General features: G+C 48.4%; 2 protein-coding genes across 3 annotated transcripts; one reads left to right on the top strand and one right to left on the bottom strand.

Annotated features, from left to right (window-relative positions):
• Positions 1 to 7,630: 7,630 nt before the first annotated feature.
• On the top strand, positions 7,631 to 12,849 carry LOC103635432 (casein kinase 1-like protein 2). Of its 2 annotated transcripts, none has more exons than XM_008657892.3 (14): positions 7,631 to 7,974; positions 8,073 to 8,113; positions 8,260 to 8,329; positions 8,422 to 8,570; positions 9,054 to 9,149; positions 9,231 to 9,301; positions 10,281 to 10,342; positions 10,449 to 10,512; positions 10,591 to 10,675; positions 10,754 to 10,880; positions 10,988 to 11,070; positions 11,168 to 11,228; positions 11,871 to 12,013; positions 12,157 to 12,849. In XM_008657892.3, exons 1-14 carry the CDS (start codon positions 7,899 to 7,901, stop codon positions 12,208 to 12,210), a joined length of 1,182 nt encoding a protein of 393 aa, XP_008656114.1. In that variant the 5' UTR covers positions 7,631 to 7,898; the 3' UTR covers positions 12,211 to 12,849. The 2 variants fall into 2 exon arrangements, with proteins under 2 accessions (XP_008656114.1, XP_008656113.1); XM_008657891.4 differs by having other exon boundaries at positions 12,149 to 12,849.
• Positions 12,850 to 12,898: 49 nt separating this feature from the next.
• Positions 12,899 to 14,695, bottom strand: LOC103635434 (Putative calmodulin-binding family protein). The gene is made up of 2 exons (XM_008657893.4): positions 13,940 to 14,695; positions 12,899 to 13,852 (listed from the first exon to the last, which is right to left on the bottom strand). The coding sequence occupies exons 1-2, from the start codon at positions 14,531 to 14,533 to the stop codon at positions 13,106 to 13,108; spliced, it is 1,341 nt and encodes a 446-aa protein (XP_008656115.3). The 5' UTR covers positions 14,534 to 14,695; the 3' UTR covers positions 12,899 to 13,105.
• Between the last annotated feature and the right edge of the window lie 1,460 nt (positions 14,696 to 16,155).

Raw genomic sequence — 16,155 nt, 5'->3', positions numbered from 1 at the left:
TCCCCCCTCCTCCTTGCAGAAAGGCGACGCAGGGGCGTATGAAAAAAGCCGAGTCAGTCCTTGACCGTCCTCTCGCTCTGTGCGGAGGCTCGGGGGCTGCTCTCGCAAACCCGGCTCCGGCCAAACCGTTGACAGCGTCAACATACCAGCCCGAGAACTTGGAACCTGACTATGCACCCGGGCTACGGCCAGTTCGCATGAGGGAACAACCAGACCGGCCGAAGCATCACGAAAGGCATTAAGACCTCGAAGGAGTCAAACACTCCTTCGAGGCCTCGGGGGCTACACCCGGCGGGTGCGCTCGCACGCACCCACCGGAACGAAACGCAACCGAGAAAGGCCGGTCCCCTTGCAACAAGTGTGACAGAGCCTCCAAGCGAGTACCAACACTCCCTTCGAGGCTCGGGGGCTACTGTCGGGGACCATAATTAGGGGTACCCCCAAGACTCCTAATCTCAGCTGGTAACCCCCATCAGCACAAAGCTGCAAAGGCCTGATGTGCGCGATTCAGGTCAAGGCTCCATCCATTCAAGGGACACGATCTCGCCTCGCCCGAGCCCAGCCTCGGGAAAAGGCAGCCGACCCAGGAGGATTTACGTCTCGCCCGAGGGTCCGCTCAAGCAACGGACGCACCTTCGACTCGCCCGAGGCCCAGCTCGAGCAGGCTTCGCGGAGAAGCAACCTTGGCCAGATCGCCACGCCAACTGACCGTATCGTAGGAGCATTTAATGCAAGGATCGACTGACACCTTATCCTGACACGCACTCCTCAGTCGACAGGGCCGAAGTGACCGCAGTCACTTCGCCGCTCCACTGACCGACCTGACAGGAAAACAGCGCCGCCTGCCCTGCTCCGACTGCTGTGCCACTCGACAGAGTGAGGCTGACAGCAGCTAAGTCCAGCCTCGGGCGCCATAGGAAGCTCCACCTCGCCCGACCCCAGAGCTCGGGCTCAACCTCAACGCCGGACGACGGACTCCGCCTCGCCCGACCCCAGGGCTCGGACTCAACCTCGACGCCGGACGACAGACTCCGCCTCGCCCGACCCCAGGGCTCGGACTCAGCCTCGACCTCAGAAGACGGACTCCGCCTCGCCCGACCCCAGGGCTCGGACTCAGCCTCGACCTCGGAAGACGGACTCCGCCTCGCCCGACCCCTGGGGCTCGGACTCAACCTTGACCTCGGACGACGGTCTCCGCCTCGCCCGACCCCCGGGCCCGGACTCAGCCTCAACCTCGGAGGAGCCTCCGCCTCGCCCGACCTCGGGCTCGGACCGACCACGTCATAGGGGGGCCATCATTACCCTACCCCTAGCTAGCTCAGGCTACGGGGAACAAGACTGGCGTCCCATCTGGCTCGCCCCGGTAAACAAGTAATGATGGCACCCCGCGTGCTCCATGACGACGGCGGCTCTCAGCCCCTTACGGAAGCAAGGAGACGTCAGCAAGGATCCGACAGCCCCGACAGCTGTACTTCCACAGGGCTCAAATGCTCCTCCGACGGCCACGACATCACATGAACAGGGCGCCAAAACCTCTCCGACAGCCACGACGGCATGTACATAGGGCTCTGGCTCCCCTTTGCTAGACACGTTAGCACATTGCTACACCCCCCATTGTACACCTGGGCCCTCTCCTTACATCTATAAAAGGAAGGTCCAGGGCTCTCGTACGAGAAGGTGGCCGCGCGGGAGAACGGGCTGACGCACAAGGCTCTCTCTCTCTCTCCCACGCGAACGCTTGTAACCCCCTACTGCAAGCGCATCCGCCTTGGGCGCAGGACAACACGAGGCCGCAGTTTCCCCTTGCTGTTTTACCCCCCTTGTGTTCCGTCTCGCGCCGACCCATCTGGGCTGGGACACGCAGCGACAATTTACTCGTCGGTCCAGGGACCCCCCGGGGTCGAAACGCCGACAATATCAGTTACAATGATGTCGTGGATGCTTCACTCCGACAGAGTAACAATGCACCCAAGATTTTGCTATAGCTCTCAGCAACATTTCCCCTCTCTCTAAAGGCTTATAACTTCGCCTCTACACAAACTAGAGAGATACATAAGAGAGGGAGAGAAAGAATTGATCTAAATGATGTATGGACTTGTTGGCTGCTCTTGTACTCTTGTTGGAGGCGCCTAGGGGTCCCTTTTATAGTCCCAAAGAGCCTAGGAGCCGTTGGAGCTTCATTTCGAAGCTCCCAGCCTTCCCTGTTTGTGGGTGCACTAGACTGTCCAGTAACAGATCTGATTGATAGTTTCCTTCTCTGGAAGAGCTAGCCATTGGTGCACGAGATAGGTTACTATTCATTGTCCTTTGCACCGGACATGTTACTATTCACTGACCTGTGCACCGGATAGGTAACTATTCATTGTCATGTGCATCGAACACGTAACTATTCATTGTCATATGCACCGAATACGTTACTATTCACTGTCATGTGCATCGGACATGTTACTATTCACTGTCATGTGCACCGGACAGTTACTATTCACTGTCCTGTGCACCAGCCAACAGCACACTAAGTGCTTTTTCCTCCATTCTTTCTCCGTTTGACTTCAACTTTTGGGAGGATTTTCCTGAGACTTAAACAAACACATTTAGAGTATAATCCAATTGACTTAGTTCTAGAAACTTACCTCTTTCTTGTTCTTCTCCTAGCTTTTCTGTTTCTCCTCAAGTAGAGCTTAGAATGGCACTTTGTCTACAGAAAGAGTTAGAGAGCAAACCAAAGCACCAAGCTTATAGTAAGAGGTGTATGCAACATGGTTGAACACTCAAACCTTACATACTTAACCTTTTTCATTGTTTTACCCAATTTGACATGTTTGAGGTCGATGTTGGACTCTAAACCATCAAGACAACTTGACTTGATCTAGATTGACATATCTGAGCTCCAACCCCCTTGTTCACTTCTCGAGCTTGATCTTGAGTCTTATGACTTACACCATATAACTATAGATGTTACCTCATTGGTTGTAAGTCATGTCCTTATGTAGTGATCCTTGATGCACCATAACTCTTCTTAACTCGATCAACCTTGACTTTGCAAGTCTTCTTCTTCACCCCTGGCTTTGGGTTCCTGGTCTCCTTGACCTTATCCCGTGTACTCGGTACCTTGAAGCTCTTCTTGCTCCATCCTTGGCTTGATCGGTTGTCTCTAAGTTACGCACACCGAGTCTCACTTAAGTAATGTCCATCTTACTTGTGATGTCCATTATCTATAGATAATCCAGTCTTTGGACCATCACACTTGTTCACTTGTATTGAACCCTGATAGCTTTGCATTAAACATCTATTCAACACTTAGCACACTTGTTAGTCCTATAATTGGGTTGTCATCCAAACCACCAAAACCCACAAGAGAGCTTTCAGTTTCCTAAATGTACCGCACTCCTCCCCAAGGGGCAAACCACCCTCGGCAAAGCGAGCCGCATACACTAAGCCCCATTGACGGCACGACAGTGAAGCAAACTACACCCTAGTTCCTCTAATTAATTAGTTAAGGGTGTCCTATTCCACCCTCATGAATGTACTGTTTTCCCGGGTGGTCATCCAATGAACCAGTCCTTACGGAGAGGCACTCGAGAAACCGCTCGAGCCCCCATGAATGTCACAATACCATCATCATAATTAAAAGTTAACCATCGTATCATAAATAATCTCATTATGTTCATTGATTAGAGTAAAGCTCTAGCATAGAGCTAATCCAAAAATGATCCAACCCAAATGAACAAGGATAGGGTAAACGAAGCTAGTCAATCCTTAGTTATAAATTATGTAAGTGCAGGGAGTGAATTATAAAATGAGTATGACATAAATAGGTCAGAGGACACTTGCCTTCACCAACCAATTTCTGCTCAGGGTCTTCGCCTGCAACTCCTTCGGACTCCACCAACGGACCGTTATCTATACGGGTTCAAATATACATTCTATAATCTCAACATAGAAAGAAACAATACACCATACAATACAATATAACAAATAAACAGACGTGTGGCGCAGGGCTCGCATCTATGACTATGCGAGAAAGAAATTACAACGGTTGAAAGGTAATTACGTTAAGCAGCTATGGATTAGAATACTTGTCTAAACATAATTATATTAATTCAATAATCGTGTTATGCATAAAATAAAATTACACTACGCAACTTAATTATTATACACAACTTTAGGTAAATTTAAAAGATTGTCGCGCGACAAAGCGCGCGACAACACACGCGATCTAAACTGAAATTAAAACAAGTTGCCGCGCGATGAAGCGCGCGCAGCATGTACGAATTAAACTGAAATTAAAAAGAATCGTCGCGCGACGAAGCGCGCCACGCAACACATGAATTAAACTGAATTTGAAACAAATCGTCGCGCGACGCAGCGCGCGACGCAACATATGCATTAAATCTGAATTTAAAATGAATCGTCGCACGACACTGCACTTGAACTAAACTGAAATTAAAACGACGTTACACGTGAATTAAATCAGAATTTAAAACGAATCGTCGTGCGACGAAGCGTGTGACGCAGCACATGAATTAAACTGAATTTAAAACTAAATTCAAATTGAGAGCCGGATGGCCGCGCCGGGCAGGGGCTCGCCGGGGAGCTGCACGCGCACACGGGGGAGGGGATCGACTAGGGGAGGGAGATAGAGGGGAGCTCACCCCGGGCTCGACGGACGGCAGCAACCGCTCACCGGGATCCAACCTAGGGCAAGGGGAGAGGTGGAGAGAGGTGGAAGAGAGGGAGAGGGAGGTTGCTGTGCGGGAAAGAGAGAATGAGGGGGAGGGGGCACACATAGGGGGAGGTGGGGCCTGGGCACGCACCTAGGGCTGGGTCGGGCCGGGCTGGCCCGCAGGTCAGGCCGACTACCCCCTACTCGCTCTCGCCTGCTTCTAATCGAGATTAATCCACGAATCAAAACCCAAAACTAGACAAACGCATGACTAGGCACAACATCAGACAAAATAAATATGCTTCGGCATGATGCAACAACAATATCAACTTAGGTTTTGGTTACACGTGATACGGACACTATTCTCTATATTGTTTTGAAAATGGGAGGAAGGAGTGAAACAGGAAGAGAAAAGAAAGTAACACCTGAATTTGGTGAATATTGGAGAAGAAAATTTATACCCCCAAATTCAGGGTGTTACAGCTGATACAACAAGTCCCTCATTGTCGGAGTCGGATGGAGAACAGTCTGAGTCCCGCTCCTTGCCGATGTGAGCCTCGCCCTTCGCCTTCCTATAGTTTTTCCCTTTCTTTTCTTGTGTCTGGTCATTATCATTATCGAGACATTATGCAATAAAATGACCAGGCTTACCGCATTTGAAGCACAAACACTTTCCCTTTGATTTATTTTTATTTGGATACTCCTTGCGTCCCTTCAAAGCGGTCTTGAAGCGCTTGATCACAAGTAAACCACAAGAGTAAGGGAGTGAATAGAAACACACACAAGAACTAGAGTCGTAGCAACAACACACACACAAGTCAAGAACCGAGCACACGAAACAACGCAACGGAGTTGCAGCTCAAAGAAGTGCTCAAATCTCTATCACAATGAAACGAATGCGTGCTTGCGAAGTCTAGACGTTGTAGGATGTTCGATGGATGCTTGGTGTGGAGCTCTATGCGCCAAGGGGTCCCTTTTATAGCCTCAAGGAAGCAAGGAGCCGTTGGAGCTCCATTTGGAAGGCCCTGGTTGCCTTTTGTCCGTGAGCGCACCGGGCAATGAACAATGCACAATTTCCTTCCTTATTCGGTGAAGACGACCGTTGCCAGCCATTGGTCCCATGGCACACTGGACAGTCTGGTATTGCCTGCTGACCATTGGTTGAGCCACATATCGCCCGCTGATCGCGTGGTCGACCATTGCCTAGGCGCGCGGCTGGCACACCGGACAGTCCGGCGAATTATAGCCGCGGCGCCCAGTGTTTTTCCTGAGAGCGGCCAGTTCGCTGAGTGCGCCAGCCTAGGCACCAGACACTATCTGGTGCGCTGCAGGCTAGTGCAAGTTTGGCTGAACTTAGACAAACTTCTTCCTTTGAATCTCTCTTAATTTGAGAAGTTTTCTGGCATTTAGTAGAACATAGTTAGTACCAAAAACAATTTACTAAGTGCTAGAATCATACCTTTATTTCTTGTAGAGTTTACACTTTGTTCTTACAATTCTCAATTTGCTTCACTTTAACTCTAAGCTCATACTCACAATTAGTATGTTATATCAAAGTGACGTGTTAGGCACTTAATCACCAAAACACTAAGAAATGGCCCAAGGGCACATTTCCCTTTCAATCTCTCCATTTTTGTGATTTATGCCAACCCATCAAAAGCAACTTAAAATGTACTAACATACTCAATTGAGAGAAAAAAGGTGCAAATTGATGTCAAATTCAAAACCAAATGAATTTTCACATGATTTGGCATATTTGGATCATTTTGCCACCACTTGGTTTGTTTTTGCAAAACAAATTCATTTTTTCACCTTTAAGTAAAAACATTTTGTTTTGGCAAATCAAAATATCTTTCAAGGCTAAGCCAAAAAACTCCCCCTTTTGCGGGTCGCACGGGGGGAAGAGGGGAGAGGGGGCTGCGCATGGAGAAGAAAACGAAGAAACTTCCATGAACAACAATGGAAAAACTCAACGGAGAAGAAGACCCTCGCCAAAGCAGAGGAGAAATCTGTCGATTGACGGTGAACTAGAGGTCGGATTGATGAATCGAAAGTTTCGAGACGAAGCTCTCGATGAGACGAATGCAGTGGTACTCTTGGATTTTGCCAACGACATACGGATTGAATGTAATTACTCGCCGAAGTTGGAACCGCCTCGAACTTCGGCGAGCAATTCCGGGAATTATGGATCGAATCTAGGAAAACGATTTCAAGATTTAGAAAGGGCTCGACAAGAGGGTTCCAGCCATAGATATATTGCTAGGGTTTGAAGATATTTTATTTTTCGTAATAAACCCATTTTTAAAATTAAAATAATTCCATAAAAATGTTGAAATCGTTTTTAATGTCCGAAAAATATCTCGAATGCTCAAAAACTCTAGAAAAATTCCTAGACATGATTTGTCACTCAATGAACTCAAAACACATATTTAGAACTTTTGAAAATGTTTTTAAGTGTCTCAAATAAATAGATTTTGGTTATCAAAAAATAGAAAAATATTCAGAGAAATATGAAAATTTACCGGAAACTTCTACAAGATATATTAACATGTTTCAAACAATTCTTCGACTTAGAAACACTATGCAATATCATGCATGCAACAACAAAGCACTTTTAGGGCTCACGTCAACATAGAACAAAATAACTCTCAATTAATTTAGTAAAGAGAAAATAAAAACAAAGAAAGGAAAGAGTAACATCTGAATTTTGAGTATAGGTCAAAGAAATTTTTATACCCTAAAATTTAGGGTGTTACACTTTCTCACTTAGCCACTCAAAATTTCAAACATGTCCCGTTTTTTGTTTCTTTAGGCAAAGCAAGGCAAGATTTTAAAAAGGAACAGTGACGTTGTTTGGTGTGGCCGGGGGTCGTGTTGCATTTTACATAGTGTTATTAACTTGCTGGACCCACATCGCAATATCCAAGGGCCCTGATAAGACCACGTCATCTACTTGATGTCCAAGTCAGACGAGGAAAGCGAAACAAAACGCCAGATGGAACTTAACTATTCCTGTCCGAGTTCGACGACAGTCAGTAATTTCTCCTTATATAGCCGAGAGTCGGGCCGTGCTGTGCTCGAGGACGCACGTAATCCCCAATCGCCCACCACTTCGATCTACTCGAGCGAGCCCTAGCCCCGAATCTCCCCGGTGCATCAACAGGCTCCGTCTGCTTCTGCTGATTCCCGGATCGTCTCCCCCGACGCGGCTGCGCTCACGGCTTCCGCCACAGCCATGGAGCCGCGCATCGGCAACAGGTTCCGCGTCGGCCGCAAGCTGGGGAGCGGCTCCTTTGGGGAGATCTACCTCGGTTCGTTCGTAATTACCCCAAAACGTCTTGATTTTTCGTTCCTAAGTTCCCGTCTTGCGGAGTCGCTGATAAGTTTTTGGGCCTGTGTGGTTGTGCAGGCACGAACGTGCAGACAAACGAGGAGGTCGCAATTAAACTGGTGAGTTCCTCGCCCTAATTTCTCGATTTAAGTAGGAGTATCGCCAGACTGCAGGGATCTAGGCTGCTTAGGTCCGATTGTACGTTAGTGTAGGAATTGTTTCTCTTGTTTGTTAAAATAATCGATTGCTTTAATCTTTTATCCAGGAAAACGTTAAGACGAAGCATCCTCAATTGCTTTACGAGTCGAAGTTATATAGAATACTTCAAGGAGGAAGTAATGCACACAATTTTTTTATTTTCCTTATCGCTTCATTCCCGCTCTTTGTTTTACAATGTGTTGACTCTCGTTTTTCTCTCCATCTGCAGCTGGGATTCCAAATGTTAAGTGGTTTGGTGTTGAGGGTGATTACAATGTTTTGGTTATGGACTTACTGGGGCCAAGCCTTGAAGATCTTTTTAGCTGTTGTAACAGGAAGCTGTCTCTCAAAACTGTTTTGATGATTGCTGATCAAATGGTATGCTGCATCATTGAAGCATGACTAGTTCACTACTCTGTTTGCGTACCTTTATATTTCTGCTCAACCCATCTGCTTTCATTTAAGCAAAATCATATGGCGCCCAGGGGTCTGGCGTACAACGTTGCAAAAATCATATATGCAGCACACCTAAATTTAACTGTAACCACAACAATTTAGATTGAGATTCATCTTTGCCGCTGAGGTAAAAAATAACAGAAATGTTACTGTCAGCACATGATGAACAGTGCCACGTTGATTGCTTGTCTATTTTGTTTCTTGGCATCTAGGATGAATTTCAAACTGGATTGTTGCGGCTATACTTAATTTTATGTGTACTACATACATGGTTTTTGCGATGATTTTTGAAACATTGCAGCATTGCATTTTAGATAACGAGGGCGCCAACCCCCTTGGCCACCAAATTTGCACTCTTCATTTAATTGTGTATGATTATGATGTTAATGTCCTCTATTTTCCTAGATCAATCGAGTTGAATTTGTTCATTCCAAGTCATTCTTGCATAGAGATATCAAGCCGGACAATTTTCTCATGGGTCTCGGGAAAAGGGCAAACCAGGTGATTTGTTATATTCCCTCGATCTACCTATGGGTTTAATAGCAGGTGCACACGTTAATAATTGCTTTTACTCTCATATAGGTTTACATTATCGATTTTGGACTTGCAAAGAAGTACAGAGATACATCAACACACCAGCACATTCCATACAGGTAAGCAAACTGCTGTGCAAGTGCAACTTCTTATTTATTTCTGCTTTTACCGTAAAAATAATTGTACTTGCTCCATAGTATCACCAATAATATTTTTACTGATATAGCTTCTGATGCTGCCACAGTAGGTCCATAATTATTTATGCTTATGTTTGACATTGTTCCACGTACCACTAGTGTTGACACGCAAAAATGTACCAACATGGAATTTAGGCTACACCATCAAGTTCTTAATATTGAGAGCACGCAAGAAAATATTTGGTGCACAAAGAAAATACCGAAAAGGAATTGTTGTCTGCCCCAGCCAAACCAACCTGGTCGGTTTCATTGTCCCCAAACCGGCCAGGCAGGTTTTGCTGATTGACCTGGCTCAGCCTTAATGCTGAGCCCCGAGGAAACCGGCCAGGCTGGTTTGGAAACCGTTGTTGTATCTGAACCGATTTGGTTTTCAAATTGGTTTTGGATCTATTTTCGATGTGGAAACTTGAAGAATGTGTTTTGGACTTGTTTGTTACTGGGACACGACCATCCCCCTCTATATAAATGAGAGGATCACAGCCGATTGAGGAATCCAACTTCTAATCGTCAAAAACACAAACATACACTCTTTTGCCCTACTTTCTCTCTAGTCTCTACCTTGCTGCACGTCACGTCTCCTGGCTAGATTTGGTAGCGTTTTAGGTGGCCTTACGGTCCCTAGGATAATATCCACGTAGTCCTCCACGATGGGTCTTCCGGGAAGGTGTTTAGGATTCTACCACGCGAAGAACGGGCTCAACATCGGCCTAGCCGATCCCTTGGTCGGTTTCGTCGATCCGCTGCATTCTCACCGTGATCAAGGTTGTTCGGAATCTTGAGAATGCTAGCCCTTGCTAGCGTGTGGCCCAATTTGGCGTCAACAACTAGAAATTCAAGTAACTGGAATAATACACCTCAATTTAAAAGATCTGAACCTTCAGTCTTGTCCATGTGATTGCAGAGAGAACAAGAACTTGACTGGAACGGCAAGATATGCAAGCGTAAATACCCACCTTGGAATTGGTAGGTTTAATTCAATTGGTGACAGCTAGTTTCCAGGCGTCCTTAAAAACTTCTCTTACCTTTCCGTGACATTTCATTTTGATACTACGATTGATGCTTCTCTCAGAACAAAGCCGAAGGGATGACATGGAATCTCTTGGATATGTACTGATGTACTTCTTGAGAGGAAGGTTGTTTACTGTAACCTGATTCACTGTTTCACCTCTGATTTTCTGATATGTCTGGGTTAACATGTGGTTTGCCTACAGCCTTCCATGGCAGGGCCTGAAAGCTGGGAACAAGAAACAGAAGTATGAAAAGATCAGCGAAAGGAAAGTTGCTACTTCAATTGAGGTCATACATTGTTCTATACTAACTGTGTTTCCTTCCTTCTTCGGTGTATCTGTTCTTATTGTGTTTCCCCAATTGTAGGCTCTCTGCCGTGGATATCCTACCGAATTTGCTTCTTACTTCCATTACTGTCGCTCACTACGCTTTGAAGATCCACCAGACTATCAATACCTGAAGAGATTGTTCAGAGACCTTTTTATTCGGGAAGGTTGGTTTAGTATTGCCAAAATGCCAATACTTCATTTAATGACTAAACCATGTTTGCAACTAAGTGTAGCAAAGTGCTAACTCGGAAATATGTTACCCATTGGTCAGGTTTTCAGTTTGATTATGTTTTTGACTGGACAATTCTAAAGTACCAACATGCACAGATGACCACGGCTCCGCCACGTGCAATTGTCAGTACAAGGAATAAACTTACGCTCCTACCGTTCTTCAATCGCGCACACATGGATATTTTTTTTTGTCTGACTACACTCATGCATTCTTATTTAGGCTCCAGCAGTAGGACAAAGCTCTGGGATGGCTCCTGTGGCAAACAACAATAGACATTCAGGTCCGACGCTCAAGAATTCTTATTTAGCAGCTTATGTATATGCATTGTGCTGTATGGCCATCTCTGAACGATATCTTGCTGTTTCTTTTTTCCCCCTTTTTGAGAAGATAAATGCCAGGCAATGTTCCATTGATTTGTCAGGCCATGTTTGGTTTCAATTAGTCCTAGGACTAAACTTTAGTCATAGGACTAAACTTTAGTCCCTACATGTTTGGTTTTAGGGACTAAACAGATTCTAAAGTTATTAAATACAATGTCTAAAGACTCAAATGCCCTTAGAATATACTCATAATATTAGTTATCCATACAAAAAAGGTAAGGGCAACATGATAATTATGGGCTTTTAGTCTCTTTTAGCACCTATGTGAAGGACTAAAGACTAAATCATTTTAGTCCATATTTTAGTCCTAGTGTTTGGCAAAAAAGGGACTAAAAACTAGAGACTAATGTTTAGTCCCTCTAACCAAACACCCTCTCAGTTAAGCAATTAATTGGTAATGGAACAGATTTTGTTGCTGGCCAGTGCCTATTCTATTATGAATTTATGGAACTGTTTTATTTTACATAGTTGAAGTGCCGCTGATGTGTGAGTTGGTCAGATTATTTAGTTGCCTTACCGCCTGCTACATTCATGCATATTAGGCACTGAAGAGGGAAGGAGAAGCGGGTGGTCAGGTGTGGACCCAACGCGACGCCAGGCTCCACCACCAGTTATAAATGCAGGCAGCCTAGCCAAGCAGAAATCCCCTGTTCGGCCTGAGGCATCGACATCCAGAGATGCTGTGGTGAGCTGTTTGATATACTCACGTTTGTTTGGTGCTGCTTTGCGACGGGGGGGGGGGGGGGGGGGGGGGGGCGTTCTGGGGTGTTTATGTATATGCTAGTTGTCATGTATTATCTGACCCTTAAATGACATGTAGTTCTCCAGTTCGACTCTTTTGGGACGCTCAAGCGGATCGTCAAGGCGGCCTGCTGTCTCTAGTAGCCGAGAGCCAAGCATTGAGGCGGAGCAAACACGTAGCCGTACGACTGACGCAAGCCCAGGTGCAACATTCCAGAGGTCTGGAGCTCCGCGGTGGAGCCTGCAGATGCCTGACTCCTCGGACGGCAGGCGCTCGTCTTCCGGCAGGCGCCACTCATCTAACCCGAAGAACTACGAGTCTACCATAAGGGGAATGCAGGGCCTAAACTTTGACGGCGATGACAGGGTTCACTATTAGCATCTCATCTCTTTGGGACCTTGGCAGGGAGGGTGCATTGCGTCAAGGCCCCTCGCCGACATGGCCTATGTACCACGGGCGGCTAGACAATAAAGATGTCTGGGTGAGTGAGCCTGAGCATAGACAATGGCTATGCTGCTTTAGCCTCCCTTCCCTTGTACAGGTTTGCCATTTGTTTGGTTGCGCGGCGTCCTGTGTATTTTGAGTTGAGATTCACATTTGCTGCGATGTGCGTATGCTGCTTTGGTTGATTCAACGATTGGGCTTTTTTTTTTACTCTCTCTCTCTCTCTCTCTCTCTCTCTCTCTCTCTCTGATAATGTTATGTTGCCCGTGACAGATCTGAGAATGTTATGTCATGTGTAACTCCGGAATGCTCAACTGTTATGTTTTGGCTGTGCCTCTGAGAATGTTTGTAGTGTTGTGCGACGTGGTCGCAGGCTAGAACAGCTGCTGGTGACCAACCAGTTCCATTCCATCTGAATGCTGCTGCGTGAAGACGCGTGCATGTTTCTGTTTTTGACGGGACACGGTCGTCAGTGATTTGAGGTTTCTTTCTGTCAAAGTTGAGCTCAGCTCACACAAGGAACAAAAACCCAGTCTTTGCTGTGCAGTTGTTTGAGGTCAGGTTACAGAGCAAATGGAGGAATCGGAGTGGCTATCTACTGCCATCTGAATGTGACGCCTGGCGGCCTTGTTGCTGCTTGAGCGGCGGCGCGCCCGTGTGCTGCACCCGCGGCGACAGGTTGACCTGCTCCAGCGCCCGGCTCTGCAGTTCCGCCGGGTAGTCCCGGACGCAGCCGATGCGCGCGCCGGCGCCGCTCGTCCACTTGGCCACCACGGCGCCTGCTGCTGGCTTCGACAACGGGCATTCGTCGTCGTCCACCGAGCACCTCTTGACGTCGGTGAGGTCGACGTTGTTGTCCCGCAGGAAGGCGATGAACTCGTTGAAGTTCTCCTCGGTGGGGAGGTAGTGGCCGCTGTAGGGCCAGATGGCCTTGAGGACGCCGTCCTTGGCGACTAGCCTGCCCGCGGCTGACGTGGCTCCGCCGGCGAGGAAGCTTGAGTGCTGGAACTGGCCCTTGCGCTTCTGCCCGACGTAGAGGGACCTGGTGGTGCTGAGCACGAAGATCCATTTGGAGTCGTCGGTGGTGTGGACGGGCAGCCCGGTGTGCAGGTACGTGAGCCTCCCGTCCGCCACCACCACCTGGTACGCCGCCCGCTCGGCCATTCCCAGGTACATGACGAGCTGCGCGTTGAGCTTGCTCCTGGGGCAGCTGGGGTGATGGATCTCCCTCCCGCCTCCGATGTCTAGCCAGTAGAAGAAGGGCTCCGTGCTGGAGCTCTGGAACCACATGTCGTAGTACAGGTGCAGGTTGTGGCCGTACCGATGCCGCGGGTCGATCTGCAATTATTATTTATTTACTAGTATTAATTTGTTTGTTTGTTTACTACTATTTAATGTATATACTCTAATGCATGCATTGTATACCGCTTCCAGCCAATGGCGTAGCGCGAGCTTCTGCGCCTTTTCGTCCTTGGAGAGTCCCTTGCCGACCTTGGCGATGCGCTTGCCGGCCCTGACCCATCGCGACGCCGCCGTCTCCTGCTTGCCCCCGCCGGCGGTGGCGGCGAAGAAGGAGATGGAGGTGCGGTCGAGCGAGGCGGAGTCGCAGAGCTTCCACCACAGCTCCTCGATGACGATGGCGCAGTCGGCCAGGGTGCGGCGCGTGCGGTGGCCCTTGAACATCTTCTGCACCCGGGTGGCGGCGGCGTCGTGGAGCGGGGAACGCAGGACGGCGGTGTCGTCGGCACCATCGTCCCTTTCCGTCGCCGGTGTCGGGCTGCTGAGGGCCAGCCGTCCAGGCCGGGCGCCGTGGATGCGGCGCACCACGGGCGACGGCGGAACGGCGGGGGGCTTGGTGGCCTCCCAGGACTTGAAGCTGAGCAGCGCCCGCTCCAGGTTGCTGGCCGCCGCCACCTTCTTGGACGAGTTGGTCCTGAGCAGCTTGGGCGAGCGCACGGGCATGGGCATGTCGTCGTCGACCGCACTTGCAGCACCAGGGCTCGTCGGCAGAGTCATCATCGAAGAGAGAGATGGATGGAACGGAACGGATGTTGCATTGGTTCTAGTGCTGCTGTGCGTATACTAAGTATTATAGGGGAAGCAGCAAGCAAGCCGCTAGCTGCTATGGCCGCGCGGGAGGAGCTGCATTCCACGCAGACGCTGCAGAGGGCCTGGAGGCAGTCAGGGTCGCGAGCCGCGGACCGAGTCCGACGTCGACCGCCAACGCCATCGGCACCGGGAGCGGGAGGGCTTGGGCTTGTACGTCGCTGGTAAAACCGCGTCTGCTAGTGCTGCCTGCTGCCGTGGTCCGATCCGTCCCGTCCGTCGCTTTCTCCCAGTCTCCTCGTCTCCTCTACCTAAGCCAATCCATTCATGCCATGCCATAGCCGCCTCGTCATTCGTCAGCAGGTGCAATAAGTCCGGTTTGTCAAAGCATGCAGCAGCTGCTGCTTGAAGAGCACGCATGCGTTCACTCCGTCCGGCCGCTGGGTCGACGGCTGCATTGCAGCAGCACAGCACGCATGCGCATTTGGCAACAAAGGAAAGGAGCGGCCGGAGCAACAGCGACTTGACTTCTTCCGTCTCCTCCACCTCCTCCTCTGTGTCGTCGTAAAGAAAACAGCTCGAGTCGAGTGACCACACCAGACCGACCCACCGATCAAAAGGTACTCGGATGTGACTGCAAACTCTTACAAGTACAAGCACGATACACGCAAGAAGCTAAACACTACGCTTAAACCTAGATGGAACAAAGCGCATACGCGATGGTCTAACTAATTTACCTATTTTACAAAACACCTACGCTAATTGTACAGTGATTTTTTAACCACTTTGGTGTCTCTATAGCTAATAGAGGAAAGCCTTAACTTCCCTAATATGTTCCTCGGCTCCCACACCTGAAATAACCAGCACCCGATCTAGATGAAGTTGTTGGGTTGCATTGCATCTTTTCGTGTAGGCAACGGATATGGCTTGTGCACTCATTAGCCACGTATTGCTCTTACGTGGCAGCTAACCGTTGCCAATCACTAGACACAGTAATCCGGTGCTACGTCTGATGCCTCAAATTCTTCTTTGCTAGCTCTCTGGTAGAATAGCTCCCATCCGATGCGGGGTTCGATGCTATCTTCCAAAGTACTTCCTATGCACGTTGTGCCATCCAGTGTACCACATGTACAACACCGAAGGCGTGTAATGTCTCGTCGGGCTACGTTGGATGGCGTGAAGGCCGGACTCCATGTTGGACCGAGAGTAAGTGCCCTCAAAGTGAGGCAAAGACTATCCATAGAGCTCCTCTGAAGACAAAATGAGGGCCTTAGGTAGGTTCATGAGCTAAGACCCGGTAGAACCGGTCAAGACGCATGAAAGTAGTAGTTTCACCTTCGCCTCTTTGTGAAATTATTTTGGAAGATAGCGGGAACCGACACATGAGGGTAGCAATGGCATAAACTCTTACAAGTCGAGGCACCGTCGTGCCCATTGTGATGTCCACTATTGAAGATTATGATGTATGTCAAACTCTTACAAGTACGAGCATGGAGCACGCGAGAAGCTAAGATTAAAATGTATGCAAAACTCATTAAACACTAGGCTTAAACCTAGAACAAGTGTATAAGCGAAGGTCTAACTAATCTAAGCAT

Source organism: Zea mays, chromosome 8 (assembly GCF_902167145.1).
Source record: "Zea mays cultivar B73 chromosome 8, Zm-B73-REFERENCE-NAM-5.0, whole genome shotgun sequence".
NCBI lineage: Eukaryota > Viridiplantae > Streptophyta > Magnoliopsida > Poales > Poaceae > Zea > Zea mays.
The sequence above is the reverse complement of the archived record's forward strand: the minus strand, read 5'-3'. Positions and strand labels throughout refer to the sequence as shown.

Excerpts from the sequence above, each read along its gene's own strand:
- LOC103635432 (XM_008657891.4), top strand. The coding sequence starts at position 7,899 with ATGGAGCCGCGCATCGGCAACAGGTTCCGCGTCGGCCGCAAGCTGGGG. Across the intron at positions 8,330-8,421 it reads TAGAATACTTCAAGGAGGAA|CTGGGATTCCAAATGTTAAG; the intron begins GTAATGCACACA and ends CTCCATCTGCAG. Across the intron at positions 12,014-12,148 it reads CGACATCCAGAGATGCTGTG|TTCTCCAGTTCGACTCTTTT; the intron begins GTGAGCTGTTTG and ends AATGACATGTAG.
- LOC103635434 (XM_008657893.4), bottom strand. The coding sequence starts at position 14,533 with ATGATGACTCTGCCGACGAGCCCTGGTGCTGCAAGTGCGGTCGACGAC. Across the intron at positions 13,853-13,939 it reads TACGCCATTGGCTGGAAGCG|ATCGACCCGCGGCATCGGTA; the intron begins GTATACAATGCA and ends TAATAATTGCAG.